This window comes from Nothoprocta perdicaria, unplaced genomic scaffold (assembly GCF_003342845.1).
Source record: "Nothoprocta perdicaria isolate Ctin4 unplaced genomic scaffold, notPer1 scaffold_282, whole genome shotgun sequence".
Classification (NCBI taxonomy): domain Eukaryota; kingdom Metazoa; phylum Chordata; class Aves; order Tinamiformes; family Tinamidae; genus Nothoprocta; species Nothoprocta perdicaria.
In genome coordinates, this window is record NW_020455513.1 from 183,255 (window position 1) to 211,200 (window position 27,946).

A 27,946-nucleotide genomic window follows, 5' to 3' on the forward strand; every position below is an offset into this window, starting at 1 on the left:
CGCCATGGCGACTGCGCCGGGCTGCCGCCATGGCGGAGAAGGAGGGAGGCGGCGAGGGTAAGGCCGGGGCGCCACGGCGGAGCCGCCATGGCCGCGCAGCCGGGCCCTGCCACGGGCTCGTGGAGCGGGCGCTCGCAGCCGCACGCAGCGCACAGGCTCCCGCCACGCACAGCCGGGCGCCGCGGGCACAGGGCGCCCAGCCGGCCCCCGGGCCGCGCTACCCGGCGCGGCGGCCGCGCGTGTCCCCGGCTGCGCGGGAGCCGAGGCCAAGGCCGGCCTCGTGCTCRCCGCCCGCTCAGTCGTGTTTGGATGTGTCAGGCTGTATCTGCCAAGGGAAAAAAAAAAAAGAATCTGGGCTGCTTGATAGCATCATGGCTTATTTTTAGAGGCAGGCGTGTTTTGCTTCAGGAAGCATGAGCAGAAATGGTGTTTTATAGGCTAAAGGTAACTGCTCCTGCTGCAAGGGTAGAGAGCTGTGGTTTCAAGGGAAACAAACGCGCTTCCTGTAAAACTCACCGTGTGGTGACTCTGAAAACTCACCCCGCGTTTCCGTAAAATAACTTGTGTCCTCAGGAACATTTTGCAAATGCTAAATATTGTGTCCAAATTAACCTAAATAATGAGTTATTTCATATTACTCAGGAAAAGCGATATTCTCCACAGAGAAGTGCTGTATAAGCATGTTGTGGACAGTGCCAAATGACTAATTTGACTGTGTTTAAAGCATTTCTAAGACAGACTTTGCAGTATAGATATCTTGCATAAATGAAGAATAAGACCACTGCAGTTTCAGTGAGGACTGTTGCTAACAGAATCACTTCTCAAATATTGTTTTTCATATATATTCAGTCTTACAAAAGTGTACTTTTTCCATCACTCCCTTCTGCAAATGAAGCCAAAGTGCAATACTGATAGAGATAGCTAGAAAACCCAGTACAAGAGCCCAGAAGCCTGCTGAATGATCTGASGTGAGGCAATGTGCTGCTGTAGTGAGAGAGCAACAGTATTGGGACTGTGCAGCACCACRTATTTTGGACACCCATACATGCATGAGAATTTACACCGTTTTGGCAATCCATGGGCCTATTCCTCTTGGAGAAGGAAGACTGTGGTTTCTGGATTGCTTAATTAATGCAGGTTTTGTAGATTCAAAGTGAGGATACTTTTTCAAAAATGTTACTGAGGAAACTTTTTTCCCCCCATGATTTTTAGCATCTTGTAAAACACTTCCTAGGAGGCTATATCACATGTAGCAGTGCCTCCTTCTATATGAAGATGGTCTATGCTGTCATCTTAAGCAATTTTGACCCCTCAGCTCTGCTTCTGGCCCTGTCAGGCTTCCCAGTTGTTCATGGAAATACAGCATACTGCACATTAGCTTCCCATCTGTAAAATGGGGACAATGAGCTATTTCATGTGGCTAATCCTAGGACAAGACATCCAGTTCACCTTCAGTGACTCCAGGGGGATTCCACACTTTTATTAGGTGGAGCAGTTGCTTATTACCCCATCAAGGCTTCTCGTTATTATAAGCATGTTTGAGGCAAACAAGCAGCCAGTGTCTCATTAAACTGCAGAAGGAGTCCCACAGGAGTAAGTATCTGCTACTCATTTTGGATTGCTATTAGGCTTCTGGTGGGTAGCAGTTAGTGGATTAAGTAGGATTCCCCAAATCCAAATTCATGTRTTGATCCCACTTTCTTGTGACAAGCATTCCATGGAAAAGTAAAAGTTGCAGTTTGCGTATTGTGGCTCAAACAGAACAATAATGTTGCTTGTGTTGTCAAATAATTAGTCTTCAGGGTGTTCCTCTCAGTTCTTTGTAGAACTGCGATTCCTCCAGCTTTCATGGTAAAGGTTTCCCTCAGGTCCTATTATTTTTGACTTTTGTCTTCCTCAGAGTTAAAATGCCTGCTTAAATACCTTACAGATAGATGCACACATGAAATGGCAAAAGGTCAAGTCTTGCAACCTCTCGTGCATAACATTGCTTGCAGAGCCATTGCCTGCTGACAGTGTTCTCCTCTGACTATGATCCTGCATGTGCAGAAGTGTTAGTTGATCATGTCTATAACATCTGTGGCYGTATGTTTTCCGTATGAACTTACAGCTCTATATTTGTACTGCTTTATTTTTTTCAACAATGCTTAATGTTTGTCCTTATACAATAGACTGTCTACTTTTTTTTTGTATTTGTCTGTATCTTCTCTCCCATGTTTCTTTTCCTTCTCCTGCATCTTAATTCAGTCTCTGCTCTTCTGTTTGCGCTCTGCTACGTTTTTTTTTATACATTTATAATTTGACATAACTTGTCAGATTTTCTAAATCTTACTATCTCTCTTCTCAATACTGATGTTACAAGAACCTGAAAGCAAAATGTCAGACTGGTAGTGCCTGAAGTAGGCATAAGACAAGACATATTTTTCTCCAGCTGGGATTTTAAGAAATTACAGGCAAGTACAGGAAGGAAAAAAACTCAATGTCCCTATAACATTATGATAACGTCATGTACTTGATCAGTATTATGCTTTTTTTCCTAAGACCATTTCATTGTGCCAGTTAGCACATGTTTAAAATGAAATTAAGGACACGAACTTTAACCTGAAAGGAAATACATCAAGTAGCCTGAGCTCTTGTTTCACACACTTACACCCATACAGAGCTAGATAGCTAGTTACAGGTGTCCTCCAGGAAGACCCCTGGCTTTGCAGTGGACACCTAGGGAATGGGGAATAACTGGAGATGGTGACATCTCTGGTGGAGACCGAGGAGTTGTTCCGAGTACTCGGAGTCACAGCTGCAGTTCGTGAGCAGTCCCGGTGATCTCTGCCCCACTGTCCAAGCACTCGTGTTGGGGTAGCACAAGCTGAGATGGGAACAGTTTTCACTCAGGTTTTAGTGTGTTATGTAAGTAGCGTAACAGAGTGGATTGAATCATAGCTCTATGTGCTCTTTGCATGGCCTGCTTTGCAGCCTGCCTCGCTACGGAGTSGGGGATTTACTGCAGTTTATGTTTGGTGAGAATCAGCTACCTACCCAATTCTCATTTCCCAAGGGCGAGAGTATTGCATTAGCCTGATGCAAAGAAGCAGAGTTGTCCCTGCTTCAGCTGCCCGACTTAGTCCTGCTGCAGTGGTGGTAGGGTAGGGCTGCCCTTTTCCATATTATCTCAGTAAACTTGGGTTCTGCATTCACTAGARTTACTAAAAATGTCCTATCACTTCTGCCCCTGTCTATTTTAATCGAGTTCATGTGTGGAGAGGCTGTTGGCTGCCACCAGCATCTTAGGTGCTTGTAGCCATTAATTCTGCCCAGAGCAAACTTCATTAACACACGAGTTTCAGACCTGACACAGCAAAGCGCTTAAGCTGGGCACGGCTCTGGGCAGTCCCACGGAACGGGGTAACGTGATACACATGATGTTTACGCACCAGTGTAAGGGCCCGCTCTACTGAAGATTTAAAGATGTAGCCGATCTACCTTTTCCCAAGTAAGCATCAATGTTGGGGAGGTACAGAAACTACTGATTGTACACGTCCTGCAAACCTGCAGGATAAAATAGTGCGTCAGCCAAATTACCTCGTTAAAAAAGCTGCTAGGTTTCGTCGTGGAAAAGAACAAAATTAGCATATATTGTTAAAGAATAGCACTGAAATCTTTGTTTTTGTGTGAGTGTGTTTTTAATAGCCAGCTTGGGTAGGGCTCAAGCAAGGAATATTTGGATTTGGAAAGAAAATTTGAATGTATGAGATCACTTAGGAAATCAGCACTTTTTCCTATCCCAGTAGAATTTACAGATAAGGACTATAGATATTTTTATTTTATTTCCTTCTGTTGACATTTCTGTAAGAAATTACTTGGGAAGAAGTGTTTATAGCTTTTATCAGACTATAGCACTGTTTAACACGCGCCTTGACATCCATCTCCATTATGGACATCATAATGGCCATCCATCTCCATTATGCTTTAACAGTTGTACTCATTGGATAGGGAAGCCAAAAATGAGGTACGTCCCCCTTTATGGGCAAGAACAGGCTGTACATCTGCGATCCTCTGGGCTGCACTGCTGCAGCAAAAGCTGTGGATCTCACATAGGTAGTCACAGATTGACAGGTTTCTTGTTTCCATGGTGCATAAAATAGCAGAAGTTTTCTCTTYTTTTTTTTTCGGTTTGGTTCTACTTGGAGCTGACTTGCTGAATAAAAAATTGGCTGGTTTGCAGGAAGGCTTTAAACTTTTTGTCTTTTAAACAATGCCAACCAACAGATAAGCGGTGCCGACAGGGAGCTGGAGAACTCCCACAAATTATCTTTCCAACAACAGTTAACGTGTTATTAAGAATTTCCATGTCTACATACTAATTATTCTGAGAGCCAAGATTTCTTTTTTCTTTTTTAATTTAGCAGCAGCTTTATTTTGTGTGAGCAGATCCTGCWCCGTTGCTACTGGCAATAAAACGTGGCCGAGGAAAGGTCACGTCGGGAACAYGATCCCGGGCGGCAGCAGCAGCAGCAGCAGGGTGCGGGGCCCGTGTCCTGCCGCGCTTTCCCGGCCGGGCGCAACATTGTCCTGCCAAAGCCTAAATCTGTAAAAGTAAATGTAAATTGGCTTTAACTGTTGCAGCCCAAAACGAAACATTAGTAGGCAAGGCTCAGCAGATTTGGGTAGTGTGGGAAAGGCTACGTGACCGAGGAAGGGATTTCCTAGCTGGGTCCAGCCTGTTGCTGCACACAGATGTAACTTTCAAAAATTGGCCAAGCTTCTTGTGGAAGATATTGGGGGTTTGTGTTGCTGGTTGGAGCTGGCGGGAGGTTCTAGACCCCAGCTGCTGTAAAGCTGAGGTTTAAATTTAGACATGAATTCTGGTGTTTTTTTCATGGTCAGTCTGTATGCTCTTTTTTCCTGTTTGAAAATTTTTCCTTTAGCTTCCCGTTGCTCAGATGCAGCCTTATCCCCCTCTTAATGATACGTGTGAACGTCTTAAGTTTGTCAAATTAAATGTTGTACAACTTCAGGATACTATTCTGAAGGCAAAAGGAGGATGGAGCCTCCTGCTCCTCTGTGATAATGTAAAGTGATTTAGCACTGTGATAATTCYATGAAAACTCCTTAAAAATGAAGGTCAGCAGCAAACCCCAGTAATCCCTTGTCACTTTGTTTTGCTTTCACATAGTCTTCCTTTGAATGGTCAAAGTAATCACTCCATAAGTGTGCAAATAAAAACTCAACTGGGATAGGCTTTTCTTTTTAACCCTGTGAGACATTGTCAGCGAAAATAAAGCTCTTGTGATATGTTATGTAATAATAGCATGTATTAAAAGTCATACTTAAAATTCTTTGCTCTGCCTTTATGCTTTAGACAATTACAGTGTGTCTCCTGGAATTTAAGGAAGAGTTTAGATTTAGGTAGGTCTTTCAGAGGGAGTAAGTTCATAAACCACTGGATTTTAGCATTGCTCCTGTGCTATCCTGTCCTGTGTAGCTGAACTTGCTAGAACAGAATTGCTTGTGCTTTAGGGTAAATTCCTACCCGCTCGGTGCTGTCCTGCAGCTGGCGATTGCCTGCCCCGTGCTCGTGGCTTTGCCTGCCCCGTGCTCGTGGGTTGCCTGCCCCGTGCTCGTGGCTTTGCCTGCCCCGTGCTCGTGGCTTTGCCTGCCCCGTGCTCGTGGGTTGCCTGCCCAGTGCTGGCGGCTGGTGGCTGGATGCCCGTGCCCACGGGCGCTGCCTTCAGGGCAGCTCTCTCTCCTTGCAGGGCAGTTTGCCACTGGTGGTGACAGATCTGAGCATGGGCTACACACAGCTCTGTCATTATCCCCCAGGTGTGGCCAAGATGAAAGATAGGGAACAAATTGCCGTGGTGGAGATTGCTGTTTATTGCCAGCTCTGAGCTGCAGCAGCAGCTCTATCCGGAGCTGCTGACAGAGCTGGGAATTTAGAGATGGGCAAGACATCCCTAATGGAGATTTGTGCGGAGCTTGTATTGCCCGATGGAAAGRCAGACTGCTATGCATCTGGTACTGACTTAAAAACAAATAAGCAGCAGCAATTAGTTTTTGCCGGCTAACCACCCTGCRTGCCAGTATTTCTCTCATTTCCCTGTGGGAGGGATAACATCGTGAGCCTGTCACGGGGAGACCATCACTCGCYGTTACCCGTGGGTCACAGGTGCATCAGAGTGCTGCAGCTGTGGGCACAGGGGGGCTCCTTCCCGTCCCTCTYTGCATGGCCGGGACACGCGCGGTGTCCCCTGCCCGCAGACACAGGGATCTTTCCAGCGGTCCTCGAGGAGTTCCCCTCATCGCTTTGCGCACCGCTGCGAGCACACGCGCCCTTCCCTGCCTCCTTGCACACSGTCGCAGCTACTCAGGCCACTCAAGCGCAGGCACCCATCCGCAGGAGAGCGTTTCCCTCCCTTTMCCTCGGGACTGGAGCCCTGCAGGTGAACGGGATGCCTGGGGCATCTCAGCCCGCRCTGCTCCGGCACGAGAAGCCTCAGGCTCCAGCAACGTGGACTCGGCCACTGCGTGAGTAGCTGCAGAGTGATGATGTATTTGGCTGCCTGAAATCTGGGTCGTAACTGATACCTGTTATGTCCAGTTGGGACATGTATTTCTTCCTGAAAATGCCTACGGTGTTAGGCTGCTTTGGAAGTAATATCTGCAACARCTGTGGAAATCCGTAGGTGGTTTGCGAGCAGCAGGGGTCAAAAGAGGCTACCATGAAGCTACGGCAGCAGGGCTTGGCCAACTGCTTGTGGGGTTAGACATACCCTAATCCTGAGAACCGCAGCTGGCTGTTTCACCCTGTGTTCTGGTTTTTGATCTGAAAATCATACTCATGACATAGAACACCTGACTGCTTGTCTAATGAAAATACCCATCATTATGATCTGGGACTCCTCAGTAGGGTTTTCCTGTGATTAAGATCCCTCTGAGTGTTCCTTACCAGAGGCTTGAGGCCTGTCTCATCCAACCCCTCACTCCAAGAAGAGGAAGAAGTAAAATATCTTTCAGTGCATGGCTAGATATTAGAGAAATAAAAAAAGATAGTGATTTTTTTTCAAGGACTGTACAGCAGCAAATGCTCCAAGTATGGGCAGACTTGTTTGAAAGTTGGGAAGAGAGAAACATTTATGGGCACTCTAGGTGCTGTTGTGTTCTGAGAGGAGATGCTCAGGGGGATTGCGGAGCGTTTCTGCTTTGAATAGTGGTGACTTCTGAGTTTTTTTCAATCCCAAAGAGATTATCCTTTCCTTTCGAGCATACGCTGTGCATACCATAAAGACTTCCTCTTTTTTCCCTTTTCTTTTCTTTTCCCAGGAATCTGTTCTCCATGTCTTAGTGTCTCTGTCTGCATGTCTCTAACTTGGGACATGGTGCCTGCTAGATCTTGGGCACAACCCCATCCCTGCCAGCAAACCTGGCCAGCCCTAAAGAGCACTTAATGGAGTTTTGCAGACTATAAAAGCATTATATAGCATTAGCAGGACTCCTATGGGGACTTAATCCCATATGGTAATTCTTAACGGTCAATATGCCCTCCTTCCCTTCATTTTCAAGTTTTACTTTGTTGTAAAGAGTTTCAGTTAGTTTAGGAGCTGTTTGATTTGCTTTTTGTATATTGGAAATCCATATCCATGTTCTTATTTCATCCTGTGGCAAACAAACTGCAAGCTTTCTTTCTGAGAACCTCCGGAAAGAACAGTGTGGAATCCAGGAAAGTCTCTGGAAGAAAGTAATGCAGAATGTAATGGTTTATTGCTCCCTTCCAACACATGGAAAATTTTATGTCACAACAAACATCTATCAAGGATTTTGCAGAAGCAAGGGTGTCTCTCATAATTTGTCCTTCTTCATTTCCATAGCAAATGAATTATCTTCAGCAAGGCCAGACRGTGGCTACTGTTCCACTTGGGCTGCATGTTGACATATTTTGCCATCTGTATTTGCACTAACAAACTTTGCACAARCTCTAGACTGAGCAAACAAACAAAACTGTGGTAAGAAAGTGGAAGTCAGATTTAAACCAGACAGCAGTTATTCAGGCTACTAGTCTAAGATTATTGTGGATCAAGGCAGGTAGATAGGAGTTATCAGGAACAGAGCGTAGACACTGGTCTCTGTGGACTGGTGCAGGACCTTTTAGCCCAGCACAGAGCAATGGCATCTTGCAAGAGCAGCCCCAAATGACAGCACTAGAATGTGTTTGATGACTACAAGGATTTGTACCATGAGAGAAGAATATTTTTCCACTGATGAAGAACTACACTTGACGCAGGAGGGGAACAGTAGACCTGTAGATGACTAGCACACCCGTGAAAGGCAATGCAAGCCAAGACATCCTGTGGGGCAGGGGGCAGCAGGTAAGTGGGGACAAGAACCTTATGAATGGTTCATATCCCCTTCCAGACTGCCCCTGCAGCCACTGCCTTTTCAGTGTGAACTAAATAGCAATAGCTGTTTTTTCATCAATAGCATGACTGTGTTACTCATATTCTGCAGGGGACAAGGAGTAATTTGCACAGATTTGTGACCTACGTCTTCCCAGTCCTGAAATATTGCCTGTACTGRTGGACTTTTATGTTCACAATACACGGGTGATGAATCCATTGCTCTTGCGTGCCGCCAGAGCAATGCATTGTGCATGTGTGTCCCACATGATGTACAGCGTGTGGTCACCACCCACGTGGGGACTTCTAGCACTACACACAGATAGGCCTTCAGTAACATGAGCTCAGCCTTTGCTGTCTCCCTGGCTTTCTGGCTGTGGTGAGCAGAAAAGGTCRCTTTTGGCACAGGGCTTCTTGAAACATCTACGTGGATGCTGAGTGACCACTGCCAGTATCGTCCAGCTGCTGCTCCAAGGAGGGGGGCAAGTGCTCGTGCTCCTGTGGTGTCCCTTGGTTCACAGGGCTGTTTCCTGCTGAGGCTGACTGTAGGTCAGTGATAGCACATTGCTCAACAGCTGAGTCATCCTGCTGCTTAAAGCCTCTGATACACAGCGGGTTAAATAAAACAGTTCCATCAGTGCTGAGGACCCTCTTTGAGGGTTGGCTGACACATCCGGAGCCACCGTGTTTATTTGGATGTGAGGTCCCGAAACGCTTGCCAGCCATTCCAGATCACACTGTTAATGCTTTAGTTTCTGACAGGTACAGAATTTGGTTTATGTGCAGCACAGAAGGGTCTATGTGCAGCATAGAAGGGCTGAGTCTTTCCCTGGGCGTTTGTAACTCAAGTTTGTAACTTAAGAAAGTAGCAGATCTTTCTTTAAGAAAGTAGCAGATCTTTCTTAAGTGTGGGTCCTGCACTGGATTTCTGCTGCGTGGGGTGATTGCCCAGTTAACAAGACGGTGCGGAGTGATTTGGAGGCAGTGTGGTCATAGGATGGTCAGTCTTAGTATGGACTTAGGCACCTTTGGGTGCATTAAAAGCACTGGCTCTTTGTGGCTGCTTTTCCAGCTTGACGTGGTATCCTCTGGTGCATGTTTTGTTCCGAATCTTCAGGGGTGTCAGCATAAGAATTTTATGAACAGCTAGGAATTTGACTGTTTATCAAGGCAGCAATACTCTTTATACTTAATTTGTTTTCAATGGGACAATTAAAGTAATTACTTTTGGCAGTTTTGGTTCCCAAGTGTGTTAAAACTTCCCTGTCTGGGCCTTTAGATTGGCATCCACGGCGCGATCCAAGCCTTGGGTGCTATTCAGGATCTCTTCTTTCATCAGATAAAGTTACCAGCAGCTCCTGGTGCCATTAGTTGCCACCAGTGAGTTGTCACAAGCTGGGTAGGTTATTGTTGCATTTTATGTTTTTGAGGTTGAAATACACAACTATCTCATTCTTCTTTTTTAATTCTTTAATGAATTTGTCAGCTTTTAACTGAAAAGAAATTTTTAATATTTACATTGTGGCTGGTCAGAACTCTTTTTTGTTGTTGCTTTGTTACTAATACCACATTCTATGAAATGGTTTAATTTCTGTACCCAACTTGGATTCAAGAAAGCACTTTTTTTTATATATATTAGTTTGCTGTGTATTTTGCCCATGTTACAATTGTCTTATGGCAACAAAGAACCTGAAGGCATAAAGTAAAATAATGTTTAATATTTTTATGTCAGAATTTGAAGTGGCTTTTACTGTTAGCTTTGCCACAGCCTTCATTAAACTGACAGCATGTATTTTATTATCAGACATCAAATTAATAATCTGATTTTTMTAAAACCCTCTTTGCTTCTGGTGGCTTTGTTCTCACGGTTTTTTTTCACCACAGACTCTGGCTCTGTGAAAAGACTGTTCTGGTTGCTCTACCTGGAGATCTTCACACTGTCTATCAATTCTTAAATATAGCCCTTTGTTTTTATTCTCTATTGGTTTTCCACAAGGGAGTTAATGGTGGTGGAAACAACCAGACGCTTTTTTATGTCTCCCATGTAATGCTGTTAAAAAAGCGAGTGTAACCATAGGGTGAAGTTACAGTCTTAGCTCAAGGTTGATTGCATGCATGATGATGAGCGTAGGGTTTTTGTTTTGTTGATTCACCCTGCTGGGGGTTTTGCTTGTTTATCAAGATACGTGCTGTATGCCATGACAAACAAACAGTAGGGAGCAATCGTATGGTTAGCTCCCAAGAATTATAAAAAACATGAAAGAAAAGGCCTTGAGATTACATTTGTACGTCCCTGAGAGTGCTTGGAAGTGACCTCTGCAGAAAACATTTAAGTTTTCTCCTTTTGCAGGAGATGGACTAAAATTCGGGTTGTCTGAGTATCACCTGCGGTCAGATAGGAAGCTGCCTGTCTAGGGAGAAGCACCGTCCTGTTCCTCAATCTGCAGTGCCTACCTCGGGTGCTCAGCTCCTTTCGGTGGGGAGATCCTTTGCACGGGGTGACACGGGTAGCCCAGACACCAGCACTTCCACCCTGCCGCCTCAGCAGCTCTCCMGCAGCTGGAAGAACCGTCTCAGCAGAGACCCCAGCATGGTCGTATCTCAGGAACTGGCACTCACCAAATCTCAAGAAGCTGCATTTGCCATTTCTTCATTTGGTCTGAATGGTTAAACTCAGGTGACACATTTTCTCCTGGTAGCACTTCGGGTAGTTTCAAGTTCCACTCGTTGTGCYGCAGGTTTCCCAAGGGACCCAATCCCAGCACAGCTGCGGATCCAGCAYCTCTGGAGATGGTCTGGTCCAGCGCCTCTGCTCAGACAGGGTCACCCAGAGCAGGTTGCCCAGGCCTGTGTCCCGTCGGGTTTTAAACATCCATAAGGCTGGAGACTCCRCAGCCTGTCTGGGAACACAAGACCCTACAGATCTGGTGGGACCCCCTAACACCCCTGCGTGCTCGAGGGCGAAGAGGAACCTCGACGGCTGGTTTAGTGCTGGAGAGTTTGTGGCAGCCCCGTGAGGCCCCCGCTGACGCGGTGCCCTTGGCCTGAAGCTGTGCATTCAGCAAGGCTTGCAGCTAGAGCTGCCCTTCRCAGCGAGTTCTCAACTGCTCCGCAGAAGGGAATAAAGTTATTAYGAAAAGGTTACTGCCAGGCGATTGTCCCGGCTCTGTGATCATCTGGTGGCACGAACACTTCCCAGATTCCTCCTTACTTAATGTCTAGGTGGATGATCCCATCCCTTACAGATCTCCCAAGACATTGGATTCGATTTTGGGTGTAACAAAAACCTATATATTTTTTTAATGTAAAACTCTAAGCAAAAAAAAAAAAAAAAACCCAATTTTTGATTATCTCTTTACTGAACAGAGTCCTGTTTTTTTCTTTCTTTCTTTCTTTCTACTCCTGTAAGCCTAGTTAGTGAGCTAACCTTCTAACCTGTTTTCTTCAGGTTGCAGGATAGCAGTGGGTTTATCACTCCCTTTGGAGGAATCAAGGATCTTTATAAACCTCCATTTTTTCTTCAAAATCGCTTGACTTGTCTTTTCAGAGTTAGGACTCTTTTTTTTTCTGGTAACACATATCTTAAAGTTAGTTTATTTTATTGTATATTACAAGACACAAAGGTCTAACACCGTATATTCTGTGAACTTACAGCTTTATCATATTGTTCCTTCCTATTCTGTAATCTAATATACTTGTTTCCTCCTTGCTATAGGGGGTTCAGAGAAGAAAATATTTCTCTTGCCTCAGTATTTGTAGCATATAGCATACATTGCTAATTCTTCATATTAGTTTGACTGTACATTAAGCTTCCTGTAGAATTAAGAAGGTCGTATAGACAAAAATCTGATGTATTCCTTTTCTTCTACAGAGTGAAAAGATTTTGCCAGTAAGTTGGATTCAAATCGCCTCAAGGTTATTTTCTCCCTGTGCTCCTTTTCTTCAGAAACTTCCCTAAAATAGAATTAGCTGAATGCTGTAAGATTTTCTTCTTTAAGGTGAGGAGAGATTTCTGGATAATCTTTGTCAGCCAAGTTCTCCCATACACTTAACATGAAGGCAAGAGGGGCATTTGTGGCCAAATATTTTAGGAAGTGGTACCCTTCRGAGTTGTAAAAGAGGAGCAATAGCATAGAAACACGTTTCACTGGCATAATCAAAGAGTTCAGCTTATGAAAACACCCTGGTTTTCCCTTCCCGCTCTGGAAACACAGTGTTTTAACATAACTGATGGGCTTGTTTGGCAGTGTTTGAGATTTTGGCTCTGTTGGCAATGCTGAATATTGCCAGTGCTTTTTAATATCTTGGCCTAGGTGATRGCCCAGTTAAAATACTTGTTTAAAAGCTTGAATAGGCCTTATAAGAGCAAAATGATTAATGCTTTTAAGAACTAATGTTTCACTCCTTTTTTTGTTTGTTTGTTTTAGCAAATGAATGAACTAACTTCTAGGTGTGTTGAGCAGTAATATTAACTAATAAACGTATTCAAAGCCACAGATGCTCAGCTTTTCTGTGAATCAGCCCTTAATTTTATTCTTTCCGTTGCATAAAAGGAGTTCTGAGTATCACATTATGTAATAGGGTCATCAGGCAGCTTTGGGATCTAACCTTTTCCCGTGAGCAGTTGACAGCTGCTGCTCCCTCGCATTTTAGCAGGATTGTTTAGTGTTGGCCTGCCTGTTCTTCTGCTGCCACTTTTATTCTTCATATAATTTCTTCTCTTTGAGAAAAAGAGCTSCCTTTGAAATTGTCATGACCTCATTGCAGAAGCACCCATCAGAGCAAATGACCCTGAGGAAGGAAAAATAAAGCAAGCTCATACAGTTAAATGAATGGTAGAATCTAGCAAGTTTTATCAACTACAAGTCAATTTTTAAAGTCCTTATTGCAGAGCCACATCCATTTAATTGCTTCTCTTCCCTGCAAACACTGAAACTGTGGCCTTTGGGAAGAAATGTCACAACAAGGATAGTTGTGGCACTTAAGGGTTGGCTTCAAATGGGCCTCAGTGCCAAGGGACAGGCTGAAGGGACAATCTGAACAGGAGAAATTTAGGCTGAAAGAACCAGAAGAATTAATTTGGGAATCCTTGTTCCCTGCCATGCTTAGTAAGCTGGCAGTGTCTAGACSTTTAGCTAGTTCACACTGGACAGACTGAGGAAAAAGAAAGGAAAGGAAAGTACAGGAAAGGAAAATGATAATGAATACGCATTCCAGGTATTCAGTTGTTATGAGGAATTAGTTTTGAGTCATTTTGTCTTCTCATTTCTCACACAGTAGAGCAGTAGCTGAAACTAAGAAAATAAGAAAAATGATAATAGATGAAGCATTTTAGTAACACAATGACAGAAATACATCATCCTCACMGGTTGTATGTGAGAGAATAAGCAGTTGCCTGTACTGGAATCTTTTTTGGCCCAGTATCMTCTGATCAGATAGTTTGTATCTTTGATATACAGTGTTTTTCTAGCTACTAGAAATATTAGTAGAATTAGTGTAATCTTTTATTTGATCAAAGCTTAGGTATTTCTCTCCTAAAAATAGTTTAAAAATGGTCCAGAGCAACATGAGACCTTTATTCTACACATGGAAGAGAGTTTCCTTGTGCAGATGGGTTTTAATACATTAGGAAGCATCATATTCACTGAGTTGCCTGCACCCCTGATCTCTCTGTGGCTCTCCTGAAGGCTTCCSTTTTGCAATCCATCTTTGCATCCCTCCAAAAGAGAAGTTCATAGTGGATCACAGAAGTCTTCAAATAATAACTGCCTTTGCCATCCTGAACTATGTTGAACATCTTTGGCTCTCTTTTCCTGAGGGGCAATGAGAGATTTGGGCGGTAGCTTTTTAGGTGTTCACTCAGCTCGCACAGAGTCTTCAATAGCACTAGAGCAGCTGACACTTTCTTCCATTGATCTGGTTCTCAATCACAACTTCCTTTCAGCTCTTGAAGGAAATATAGATGATCTGCTATCTAGATTAGGTGATTATTTTCATTYAGTTTCAAGACTTTACTTTGCTAGGCCTCTTGAAATAGGCAGTCTAATAATGTACGTTACATCCACAGAAGGCAGCTTGAAAACGATGGATGTCTACAAAGTTCCAGCGCTGGAAATGTTCCCTTGCCTTCCTGTGGTTAATTTTTTATTTCTACAGAGGGCTCACCCATCAAGCCAAGAATATTCAGCTATAAATATTCCTTCTGCACTTCTCTGTTGTGGGGCATAGTATACAACCAAAGTGCCTGATCTTAAGCAGAACCAAACATCAACAGTGTTTGCTTGGGACTGAGCCCAAGGCTCTTGGAAGTCTCTGGCAAGACTGCTATCAAATTCAGTAGAGCAAGTTTTTAGGTCTCTATCCATCAGGACTCAAGTCCACTTAGCTGTATGTTTTGGAAATGAATTAAATATGATTTATACTGCTTAGGCAGATAAAAGGCAGGCAACTATATTTTTATGTGGAGCGAACAAATAAACAAACAAAAGGTTTCTCTGCACCTGGGGACTGAATGGGGCTCTTCTTCACTAGAAACCTCTGCTAATTAGTAATTTCAAATGTGTGGTACATGTTCCTGCCTCTGCTTCCATCAGAAGAATAACCTCCCAGGGAGGAATTCAGGGTCTGTGGCTACTGCTCTTCTCTTTCAATATCCTCCGGGAGAGTTCAGTACCAAACAYGGTCAGAAAGCAGCAGCCACCTTTACAAGGGGATGTCCCTCTCTCCTCTATGAAAAAGTCTCCACATATTTGGTTCTATCCAATAATATCTTGAGGCACTTGAAGCAAATGCAGGCACTGCATTTACTTGTGTCAAGTTCTGGTAAGTTCTGCTAGAAAGGAGACATTTTTATCGTGAGGGCAGGGCAGCAAATGAAAGACATGATTGCATGTTGCAGCCTCCAGGATTCTCAGACCACTCGGACTGCAGAAAACCAGATGTGGGTTTGTTATGTCTGTGGAAACAACAACCAGGGGTGTAGTATTGGTCAGGGCTGCCCCAAAACTGTTTTAACCTGTTGTGCCTAAAGATGAAAACAAAGTTGTGCCTATCACTATGTTAAAAATTCAGAAGGAAAGTGTGAAAATGAGAAAACAGATTCTGAGTGCATCTGATACCTGTCACCTGCTGTGGCTGTAGCTCAGCCTTTCGCTGTGGTGTCTGTGTGGAGGCAGTAGGATTGATTCTCCAAAGTCTTCCTCCTGAGCACTGATCTGCAGGCTGGGGCCGTATTTAGCCCTAGGAACCAAAATGTCAACTCCACTTCGCTTTTCTTCCTGTGTTCTGTCTTTTGGAATCAAACTACAAGATTAATCAATGGCCTAACCTGTTCACTCTTGATTTAGTCTGATTGGCTGGGAAGCTCCCTGAGGACACATCTCTCCTAGTTTCAGGTGGATCGCCTCCCCTTAACGTTCTGCTCTTCAGAATTTACTTCCTGATACTTTTCTTACACTAGGAATAACATTTCAGACTTTAGACTAGATGTAACTGTGATAACTTGTGGATCTTCTTTCCTCACTTTCTGAGATCAAGGTATGAAACCCAAATGCAGCAGACTAGTCCTTCCCCTTCCCTGCAATCTTCCTTTCCAAGCCGCTATGATCAACTTTTTATCATGACATGCAYTCACTGTGCTTGGATCTTGGCCATTTCCCTACTGCTGGCTCTCACCTTTCCATATGACATGTGTCACTCTGCCTCCTGGATGTAGGAACCTGGATGAAGTGACTCGGCCCCACACAAGGGCCTAGGCCCACGTTGGCCCTCCCTGTGCCATGGGAACCGTGGTGTCCAGGCAGGCCAAAGCACAYGGCTGCGGCGGGCGTCTCTGAGCACCTCCGCACCTGGACGACTCGGTGCTCCGGCAGCTGGAGCACGTCAGGGCCCTGGACGTCACGCTGCTGCAGAACAACAGCAAGGCATATCGGACATATAGATGACAATTCTGTTTTTAGTTTTGGCCTCCCTTTCTGCTAAAAAAGGGGAAAAAATCTGCYTTTTGGAAGTTATTTTTCTGTTTGTCCCCTTGTTTTGCTACTTCTCTAGTCACAGTTTTCAAATCATAAATAAATGGATTGCAGCACTTTAGTGAGTCTTTTACTTCTCTTATGTTTCTTTTTGCAGATAATACAGTAGCTGAAATTGAGAAGAAGATTACAGAAGCTTTTGAAGTGTTTGACCATGAATGCAATCAAACTGTGGATGTCAGGTTTGTAAATACCTTCACACAGAAACACTACAAGATCAAGTACAGAGGAAAATAATACCGTAAACCTGGACTTGCATTACCAGAAAATATAATTGAAACAGCCCCATGGCCCTGCTCAAACAATTTATTTTTGCTTGTTCAGTTAACATTGTACATTGTTCATTGCTTAAAGGCTGAGACTGGCTTGAAAGAGGGGTGCTGGGACTGGTGAACTGAGACAAGGGACAAACAAAGCTAGACAAGTAGCCTAAGGCTGCACTTATGACTAGCAAGTATCAGCTCCAGGAGGTCATGTAGTGCTACATGGATCACTGCTGCCAGATTAATCCCAGCACATCAAGGGGTGCTCCTAGCAACATGTGCCAGTTACCCCAAGGTGCCTTGAAGAGGTATCCTCGGCTGTAATGCATCCCAYGGTGAGAGGTGGATGTTGTTCTGATGAGCATGTGTTTGTAGGCAGCTCCTCTTTTCATGATGGGAAGCCTGAAAGAAACTTGTATATAGTTTGATTATATAATTAAAGACCAGCTCATAACGAACATAAGATGTTCGTACTTGATTGCATYAAAAGTCCATTTAACCCCAAACCCTTTGCCTGGGCTACTAATARTTGCCTGAAAAAGGAATATAAAGAACTGAAGAAATAAAGAGTATTTCTCATTGTTTGTTGTAAATCTGCCAGTGATTTGAGTGATTTGTGCGACTTCTGGGGTTTGTCTTGATAGATAGTGAATAATTGTTCCCTATTCATCTTCTCCACACCATTAATGATTTCATAGCTCTCTGCCATATCTCTCCTCCATCACAGTAGTTCCAGGCTCAAGACTCCTAAGCTATAAATAGTCTCTTAAAAAAGCCATTCTGTACTTTGGATCATTCTTTTTTCACATTAGTTCTTGTTCATCTAGATCGTTTTCAAAATGTGATGACCAGAAGTGAGGGAATAGGATGAACTTACGGGAGTCAGAAGGGAGAACTGCATGCATTRCTATGGGATAAATGTGGAAATACAAAAATATGTCCTAGGGAGTAAGAAAAAGTTCAGCGAAAGAGCTAAGATGGAAACAGAAACAGTTAGGCTTATCAAGGGTATTGGATATCAGATACAGAACTAAAGGAAGTCAAAATAAAAAGTTCAGAAATAATTATAATTCTGGTTATTTCTACCAWTGTAATACTTGACATTGTTACTTTAGTATAAACTCCATATATCTAACAGTATATCTTTTTGGTGTATATATATATAAAAAATGTTATTTCTCTGAGGAGGTTATGAATTTGTTATCATTAAAGTTTACTTAATGTAACTTTTCATATTTCCAGTTACTATTTGCAGAAGAATACCAGATCTTTTAATTATAATTCAAGTTTTGAGCATATGAAATTACGGTAGAATTATCTTTTCATAAGGTATTCCTAATGTTATATAATGAAACCAAGTAAGAAACCTCTTAAATGTTCCACGCTTCTTCTATGTATTAAACAAAACAAAACAAAACAGAGGAGAGAGATGCAAGCCATTTACATTTTTCTAGCACTGCATGCTTAYCRGTGTCTCTAAAATTAAAACATTATGGCAACTTCATTGATACAAAGAGGTTTCAGTTATAGCAGATATGGGAAATGTCAGACCATGTCTCCATTCCCAGTACAATTGCCTTTCTCTTGTCTACGGGGGTCTTTGGAAAGAGCTCTCTCTTAAATTTTAGATGCACAGAGAAAATCTACCCAATCCTTACTTTTTTTTAGCTAGGAAGTAGTTAAAAAACTAGGCCTTTTTACTTTTTTTTTTTGATATTTCTGTCTACTATGCCGTGTGCCCCAGGACAGCACCAGCTTTCCTTGTCCTGCCCATCGCTGGCCTCCTCCAGCCCCATCTCTGCCAGCCGGGGTCTGTGGGTCGCTGCCCCACAAAACAGCAGCAATGACAGCTTCAGCCCCACACGTCCCACRGAGGGTCTGTCACCCTTGAGATGAGGGGACAGGCCCTGGTTACAAGGTCTGTCCTGTCCCCAGGATGTCACTGGTTGCTCATTCAGTTGTCATCTACAGCTGTGGTCCAGGCAAACTGGCTATGGAATTTGCCACCCTCTCCACTCTGTGTGATGCCTAAAGGGCTGGAGAAAATACAATGGCAACAATAAAATTGTATGAATAAACATTTTCTTCTTTATTCAGAATGGCAAGTCTTTAGCTGTGAGACAGGATGTTCAAAAGTTTGTTTAACATAATAAATAAGCTATTTTATGCTATTTTTTATTGTAGAACATTTGCTGAAAATGCACAACATTCCCAGGTTCACAYTGCAAAGTTGTGTTACATTAATGTGGCTATTAATGGCTGATTATCTTGCATCAGAAGGTGGCAGCACAGCACAATTCTTAACCAAGGCTGTAGAAGTAGGAATATGATTTCCTGAAATACTGGATTCCTGGGAAGGAAATTGCTTTCATTAGCTGGCCAACAACAGTATTGGGTGACACCTAATGCAAGTACAAATTAGTAAGAAATAAAGCATTGGGAAGAAGGTACATTTCCATTCTGCTTGCAACATGTCCTTCAACTTTCATGATTTTGCAAATTCAGTTATGAAAAGTAGTATATCTTGGGTGAAAACCACAGCTTAAGAATTTTACTGCATCTGCGTTTAAAAACTGTATGACCATAAACTCAGTTTAACCATCACTTTCTTATGCTAGAAACTAATCAGCAAAAGCTGGAGCATCTGAGCTGAGAGGAGGTGACCGGGGTCCTTTAATTTTACCTGTGCTTGGTGTGTCCTGTTTGGGGTGTTGCAGTTACGAAGATGATTCTTTGAGATGCCATTCTCCCAGCTACTGTTTTCTATTAGGCAATCTCATTTTCCACCAAATTTATCATCCAAGATGAGGTAACCACAGAGGTCTGGTGTGGCAGCTAGCAATACCATGAATATTTATTCAGATGTACTGGAATTTTTGTGCTATCGAATTGAAATGCAAATCATAAGAAATACTTATGCTTCTATTACCCCTATTATCATGGCCTAACCCTTACTAGCACTCTTTCTTTAGCTTGTTTTGGTAGCTTTTTTATCTTTTCTGTTTTTTTTTTTTTTTTTTTTTTTTTTTTTTTTTTTTTGCATTTGATTATAGTTTGTGATGTAGGTGGGAAGAACAAATTAACCGAAGAAGTACCTAAGTTTTTCTACATATTTTTCAAAATAATGTTAACTTGCACCAACTGTCTGAACTTATTCATAATGGTCAGCCCACAACTTAATATCTATACTGTGCCAGTCTCTTAAGTTTGCAAAACATCATTTGTCCATCTTTGTCTTTCTACAGACATTGCCAGTTTCCTCAGAATTGTATTCAGGACCTGAGAGGTGCACCAGGTTCAGAAATAAACACAAACTGTGGGTGTCTTTTGCAGCACAGACAGGGTGACGGTGAACCTGTGTTGGTGTGAGCAGCCATGGAGCACAGCAGGGCTGCCCCGTTCCTCTTGACCTTTGGTAGTTGTTCCCTACTGCTGTTAGAACTTGCATTTTTTTAGTATTATTTAGTAACTCTGTAACTCTGTATTTAGTATTATTTAGTAACTCTGTAAATACAGATTTTGCTGAAACGAAGAATCACTGAAATTAGAGGACAACAAATGAAAAGCAACCTGCAGAGACACAGCGCCGTAATAGAAATTTTAAAAGAAATTTAAGTGGAAAGCTACAAGCATAAGTATACTCTTCCAAAAAGTCCAAAAATGCTAATATATGTCAAAATTGACATTATTTATTAAGATATGATCTTAAAAGTCCAGATTAATATGGTTGTACATGAATTCATGAACATGCCTGCTTGCAAGCTCTGAGCATCGGCTGGACGCTCACACCATCATCCTGTGGATTTACTGACAGAAATGCTCTTTCTTTCAGAGAGATTGGTTCAATTGTCAGGTCACTGGGTTGCTATCCCACTGAGGCACAACTACATGAACTGCTTGCAGAGGTAAATGCTTTAAATCTTCTTTTTCTTTCTTGCATTTTTTCTTTTTCTCTTTTTTTTTTTCTTTTTTTTTTTTCTTTTCCTCTCTCTGTATTTTAAACTTTGTTCTTTTGCCTTGCTGTGCTGGAAACCTAAGCTCTTTTCCAAGAGGTTGGAAGCCTCATGGCACTGGTGCCGGCAGGCGGTCCCTTAGGTTGCCCTGGAGCAGCCCTTTAGGCTGATGGGGCAACAACACTGGTAGATTAAAAWGAGGAGTCTTTGACTCTCTTTTACCTGAGAAGGTCACTGTGGCACCTAAGTGCTGCCAGAAGGAGTTGAAAGATTTGGGGGCTGGGAGGTGGCAGAAGGTTTTTCTCGTTTTCCAGGATGTGTCAGGATGCTTGGGTTTGGGCCCTATTTTTCTTTTCTTCCTGTCTCCAACAGAAACCTGGACTTTTGCATGCCTATCTCTTTTCAATAGGCTTGTCTGGTCTCTTCTAGTTTAGTATTTAGTGTGAAATATCTTGTTCTGAATCTTACAAAAGTGACGCAGCTGCTTCAGACGAGGAAGTGCAAAGAACCATCAGAGGGGAAAGATCTGTTAACGTGATACCGCAATCTGTCTCCTCGGGTTCTGTACTCTCAGTACCAGATTGTCCCGGCTCCATCTGACAAACAAAACAAAACGGGAAAGAGAAATTCTAGTGCTTAATATAGATGAGCTTTTTAGTGGCCCATGGTGATTGTGGTTTGCACTAAATGAACTCTACCACTGTCTCAGATAAACAACTGAGAAAAAGAAGGGGATGCTTTGATCCGCCCCACTATCTCCAGACTGGGGTAACCAGCAGATTTTAAGGTCTTCCTCCTCTACCTCTCTGCAGAGAGACTGGATTTCTTTTATCTTATTTCAATTTTACTGAAAAAAATGAGATATGTAATATAATGAAGTCCAAGACAATGCAGCTATAAGATGGAAGATTGTTGAGATACAAGGATATGACATGTATGCAACTGTTGATTATAAGGATAGTAAATTAGAATAAAAAAAAATATGCAGGAAGAAAGAATATATTCAAGAATACTGGTTGACCAAAAGACCACTGAATTGGAAGTTAAGTCTCAAAGGTTTCATTGGTTCTGTAAATGAAACTTCATCATAGTTTTTAGTGTGAGAACACTATCTCTTTGCAGAACCCTTTATTTATTATCTTAACCCATAATCCAGAATTATCTAAATATATATAAGGTATAATTACTATTATCTATGGTGTTGTCATTTTATCTTAATTTGAATAAAGTAAAGTTTCTGTCTGTTGGCCAGTTTGCAGTGAAGTTATTTCTCCAATATTTCTGCCCATGGCAAGCAGCAGTTCATTTCTGTCTCTCACATCCCACGTGTCTCAGTCAACCACCTTCTTATTGTAGGAACAATTAGGTTGTAAAACCTAATTTTAGCTAAACCAACATATGTTACTTGCAAGCCAAGTTAGCATTTATATAATTATTTTATCTCTAAAATTATCATATACTGTTTCCTATGTTGCCTCATATATTTAGCCCTGTGAAAAGAGCTGAGATTAAATGATAGGCTTAGAGAGGGTGCAGGCTGATCTGTGGGTCACCACTGCTGTGCCACAGACCTGCATGGTGGCTCTGGAAGGTGGTTTTGTTTCTTTGTCCCTTGCTTGCCCAAACATTATGTGGACAATAACAGTGTGGTAGTGAGCATAAAGAAAGAAAATATAATGAGGTGCTGCTGTGCAGGTTTTAAGGCTGTTGTGGATGTACCTAAAGGAAAAAAATCAGAGCAAAATTTAGACCTTTTGAACTAGCAGATGCTGTTAATGTCACAGCTGCTATGAAAAGGGGAGGAATTACAGGCAAATGAAAACACCATTGAGACATGAGGTGAGAGAACAGGAGTGAACGTGAGGAAGAGGATCTACTTGGAAATTTCAATACCTATTGACTTTGGCCTGATTAATATATTCAGTGCGCTCATATATATATATTATATATATGTATAGATATAAAAAATTTTAGAAATAGGATTGGTTTTAACAGATCAAGACATTGCTGGGTCTGTAGAGTCACTGAAATGCTGAGGTTGTTCTTCATGTCCTGAAACTATGTCCATTGCCAGGGAGGAAATGTTTCTTCTTCGCACGCTGTTTTCTGAAGGCAAAATTCAAACAGCACACTAACAAAAAGAGAGAAATCTGGATATTTGCCAGTGGGCACTGACCCTTTGACACGTGTGGTGAGCTTGGGTCACCTCTAATAAGTTCTTGTAATATGAAAATTAGGATACCTTTCAACTGCTTGGATGAGCAGACCTGATGTTTTTTGGCTCTTAAACGTGCTTTATGTAACTTACCATTTTTATAGATGCTTTGGTTCCTTGCTTCTAGTTATTCTGCTTCTGGTTATATATGAGACATATATTGCTTATAAATAGCTACCACATTTCTTTTTCTGTCTTTGTAGACTCTTGACCTGTTACTAGTTGCGACATAGGTGCTTCATAAAACAATCCTTCCAAGTGATACCTCTCTCAATATTTATGATGCATGTAATAGTTCAGTGCACTGACCTACTGTTAAAACACTGGAAAAAAGTCAGGTTTTGCCAAGTATTTTATTACATCTTCTCAATAGATTAAGCAGCAAAGCAAAAGATCCTGTAATGGTAGAAAGTACCATTTTACTTAGCAAGTATGCAAGCGCTGCACTGCCTAGCSAAAGATGCCTTCTGCCAGGCTTAGCAAACAGAAGGGGAAAAGTACTTTTTCAAGCCAATTTCCACTCTAAAGCTGCAAGAGGTGGTGACTACCTGCTTCTGTCAACCAAGATCTTTGAGAAGCACCACAGGAGTGCATGCAGGAACAGCTCTCTACTTAGCAGCTGGATAGATAGAGCGGGGATCTCCTCCTGCTCCAACCCAGCTCCCACGCAGCAGGTTTCTTACCTCTGCCTTTCCCCGGCTTGGATTTCAAGCTGGTGCCCCCATGAGGCTTCTTTCAGTCGGGGCTGTTTCTGCAGAGAGCTCAGCAGAGTCTCGCTGGGGCCGTGTGGGACTGCTGGGAATGCATCCAGCCTCAACGTGGGCAGAGCAGGCCAGCTCCTTCAAGGGCGCTTGTTTGGAGAACTGAACTTGACATTTTCAATGAAGTAATGCTCTGAGATACGTTTTTTGATCATGTTGTTTGTCTCCTGTGGAAGTTTGGGAATGCAGTGAGGATGCTGCTAGAAGTCCCCAGTGCTTTTGTGCAGCCAGCCCCTAAACAACAATTAGTCTGTTTAGGAGGCAAGATAAAGCTTTTCTTAGTGTAGCATTTATGAGCTGCCTCATGGATGTCTCAGACTGCCCTGACTCAGTTTGTCTGCCTGTTTGGTCCCTCCCTTGACAACTCTACCTGGCTGTGAAACATGTGGAGGCAACAGATTCCATCCTAGAGGTATACCAGGCTGGGGCCATGTCCAAACGAGCATATTAAATGTGCCCAGAAACATCCTTGGATGTCAAAGCCAGCTGGCACAGAGCAGCCTGCGGTAAATGTTTCCTCCAGACTGTCTGCTGGGAGAAGCCCTCAAGTCCAAGCGCCCAAGCTGGGCCTGGCAGCCACGGGGAGGGCACTGGGTGGCCCGTGCCCAGATCCTGCCGGGGAGCAGGCGGCTGGTTTGCTGCTGTGGGTGATGGCGTTACGCTGCTTGGGGCTGTGCCAGGTCGTGCTCGGTTTTACTAGCTGCATGCCATCTGCTCGTTTTATTGACTTGCTGGGGAAGGTGAGCAGTTGCTGTGCCCAAGCCTTTTGGATGAACGGGTTGTGACCACAGGAGGGCAATATTGAGTTGCAGAAAGATTTTATACTTCCCAGGCTGTGTTTTGCCTGGGATATAATTTAATTTCTTTCTATTTGATGAGAAGCATTGCACACCGATGTTTTGTAGCCACGTAATGTTAAGAACCTGATATAAAGATTCAAAGTCCAATTGTAATTTTAATGCAGAACCCATCCAATTTTTCTGTTTTTCCTATTAGTTTGCTAATGAGCCATCTAACCTACCATCCCTAAGTTTTATTTTTAGGTAGAAGAAGAGGAACCCACTGGATATATTCATTTGCAAAAATTTCTTCCAGTGATGACAAGAGTACTAGTTGAAAGAAGGTATGGAAAGTGGATTTATTCTTCCATAAAATAGAAATGCCGAAAATATATGATCACTGATGCAGAAAGTATAAGAGAACAGTATATAAAAAGCATATAAGTATATAATAAGAACAATAATTTGCTGTATCTTGAAGAAGTACACATTTTTGTTTTAGCTCAGTTTACCTAAGATTGTTAGTGAGGTTTGAGTTCAAAGTGATTTAGTGTACATGAAATTATATTCAGATGATGGTATAAGTAATACCAGCTTATAATCATGAATTGTGATGTGTAGTTTCTGTGTTCTTAATGTGAATCAGAATTTACTTGCTATTCAGCATGTTTTCTGCATTTCTGAAAAATATTTTATATGCAAATTGAGGTCATAACCATTGCTTTTTCTGTACACATGAATTCTAGTTACTGAAAAGGGCAGTCTGTTAGAGTGTATTTTTAATAAGTTGGATAAATCAGCTTCACATTTGTGTCTGAAAAGCAACTGCCAGGTCCAGTTGAACGTACATAATTACACAGCAGTCTAAATTAGAACAATTAGCAGTCTAAAAGACTGCTGATCTAAAAGCTCTGCTGATCTAAAAGGCTCTGCATTATTCCAGGGCGCCCTGAAACCTTGGCGTGTGCACAGGACCTTGTGGCCTCAGTGGGAGGTTGCTCCGTGGGACATAACCGCGCGGTTGCCTCAAAGTGCCCAGTTGTCTCATGGCTGTAGGCGCAACTTAGGGCTGCTTCTGGGGTTCCTCGCTTTGCTCTCTGGACCCTGAGCAGCCCATGGGGTTCAGTCCCAGCGGGCAGGAGTGGGTGCCTTGCCTTCCTGGGCTCCAGCACCCTCCCCTCTGGTGTTTCTGGCACATCCCCTGCTCCATGCTGATGTTCATCCCTTCACAAAGTGATATGTTGCTGCTCCGGGCTCTCTCCTCCCCTTCTATCTGCCCATCTGCCCAAGCACACACGCTTTCTTCAGGCTACTGTAAGCATGTCGGGACCCACTTTATCTTTTAGGGCATTATGTCTATAGTTATTTATCCAAGGGCACATGAGATCTGGATCACAGAAAAACATGGAGTCTTTCTAACACATGTGATCTTCAGATAGTGAAAGAACGAGGCGGGTCTGGACAAAACAACCAAGCATTTTGAGCCTCCCTGGCCTCAGTATCTTCACTTCTCATTAGTATTTGGGGGATATGGTGAAAGTCTGCTGGGATATGGAGCATCTCCATTGCTATACCTGGCTCCCTTTTCCAACTGTGGAATGAGTCCCACATGTGCATGCTCTGTTTTCTCCCTGAAATCTTCAGTGACAAGACCTTTTCTTTCAGAGCTCTCAGCCTCCTCTGCTCACCATCTGCTCATTAGACATTCGAAGTCCCTCCAGGTGATCTGCTGCTTAGTTACCAGCCTACCTGGACAAAACTTTGTTTTCTTGGTTTGGCCGTCTTCCCCCGTTCCGTGTATTGGCTTCATGGGGTGATTCAGGCCGTATTGATTCTTACTAACCCACTCAGTCAGCCCAGACATGTAGCAGGAAAATGAAGCAGGAACACAACAAAAGACCTAAGAGGCGAAGATATGGTCAGTTCAAAAACTCAAGCTGGAATTAAATGTTAGACAAACTTACTAGATTCTCATAGAAAGGAGATTTAATTTCTGTTAATGCTTGTGTTAATCTTTCAAAATAGTTGAGCAGCCTTGCAAACAGTGACACTAACTTTTCTGATTCAATGGTTTCAGCTACCAGCCCACTCCAGAAGATGTTCTTCTACATGCATTTGAGGTCTGTAATTAAAAGATTGAACTACCTAATTGCTGGAAAGAATTTGCTGATTCTTGATTCTATATTGTAAAAACCACAAGTTTTATTTATTTATTTTTTTTATTAAGGCTTTAGATGTGAATAAATGTGGATATCTTACCAAAGAGGAGCTGGTAAAATATATGACTGAAGAAGGTAACATGCTGACTAATTATTCTTGTAATATCAGTACTTAAAAAAATAAACATTATATGTGCATATGGCACCTGGAGGCCCTGATTCTGCATGCCAAAACTTGCAGCAGTAGATTCGCTGTCTTCACACAATTCTGTGCTCTTGATGAGTGCCTGCAAACTAAAATATTCACTGGTGAATAATGCAGGGAAAGGACATTTGCCTGTCCTTTTGCAGGTGCCTTCAGATAGAGCTTGCTCTTAGGAAGAATCATAATTCAGTCCTGTGTGGATATTCTACGCTTCTGTGTATATCAYTGTTTTTCCTAAGGATGTAACTCTTTCTCTATCCTCCTGTAAACTTGTATTTTAGATTTCYAAATGTTTCAGGTAGTTTCAGTGCTCATTCATTCCTACATTATCTTGATCTTAGTTCTAGTGCTCTACACAAATCAGGAGATTCAAAGACCAGATTTAAGCTGTCTATCGTGTAATCCTCAGTGCTCCTTGAAGAGCCTGCTTTTCTTGCATGCCTGCCTCAAGTACAAAAGGGCACTCATGCTTTGCATGAGGCTTTCCAAGACTTGTCTTCAGATTGGGACCATATTCTCAAAGAAGGATGCAGCAGGCCAACAGCAGCTTTGAAACTCCTAAAAGGGCAGAAACAGGAGCCTTTCATGATGTAAAGACGAAAAGGAGAGAAAGTAGTGCTAATGTGGCCGTTGCAAGAATCTGTTCTGATCGAAGGAAAAAAAAGGGGGGAGGGGCCAGAAATTCCTGTTGCAGATTTGGGGGGGGGTCTGATTTGAGTGGAGATAGGAAGATCTGGGCTCTTGGTCTCCCTTAGGCCAGCTGGCTTGGCATGCAGGACTTGAGAAGATAAAGGAATTAGATTCTTGGATTTGCTCCTTTTCTCCTCTGTTTTGGGACTGAAAGGAAATCTTTGCAAGGGAAAAGCAAGGGTAATTTGTCAACCCTGAAAGAATATGCATCAAAGTGTTGCTGTCTCTTCTCTTCCAGGTGAGCCCTTTACTCAGGAAGAAATGGAGGACATGCTCTCTGCAGCTCTAGATCCAGAAACAAATACTATGCGCTACAAAGATTACATTACCTTGATGATAGTAGATGACGTTTAAGAACTTCCCTTACAGAGTCTGACTTGCTTTTGGTAACAGCAGTGTAGCTTGACAGTTACTTGAAATATGTGTAGCATAGCATAGCAAAGCTCAGCTTGTGACCTTGTGCTTATAATTAAAATAAAATCTGTGTAGCTATATTTCCGT

The 27,946-nt window shown here is 42.7% G+C and overlaps 1 protein-coding gene across 1 annotated transcript; it reads left to right on the forward strand.

The window, feature by feature from the left end:
* The first annotated feature begins 23 nt into the window (after nt 1-23).
* On the forward strand, nt 24-27,933 carry EFCAB2 (EF-hand calcium binding domain 2). The gene is made up of 7 exons (XM_026041344.1): nt 24-57; nt 16,518-16,602; nt 20,516-20,588; nt 24,656-24,735; nt 26,469-26,511; nt 26,619-26,685; nt 27,684-27,933. The coding sequence occupies exons 1-7, from the start codon at nt 30-32 to the stop codon at nt 27,797-27,799; spliced, it is 492 nt and encodes a 163-aa protein (XP_025897129.1). The 5' UTR covers nt 24-29; the 3' UTR covers nt 27,800-27,933.
* The last annotated feature ends 13 nt before the right edge of the window (nt 27,934-27,946 follow it).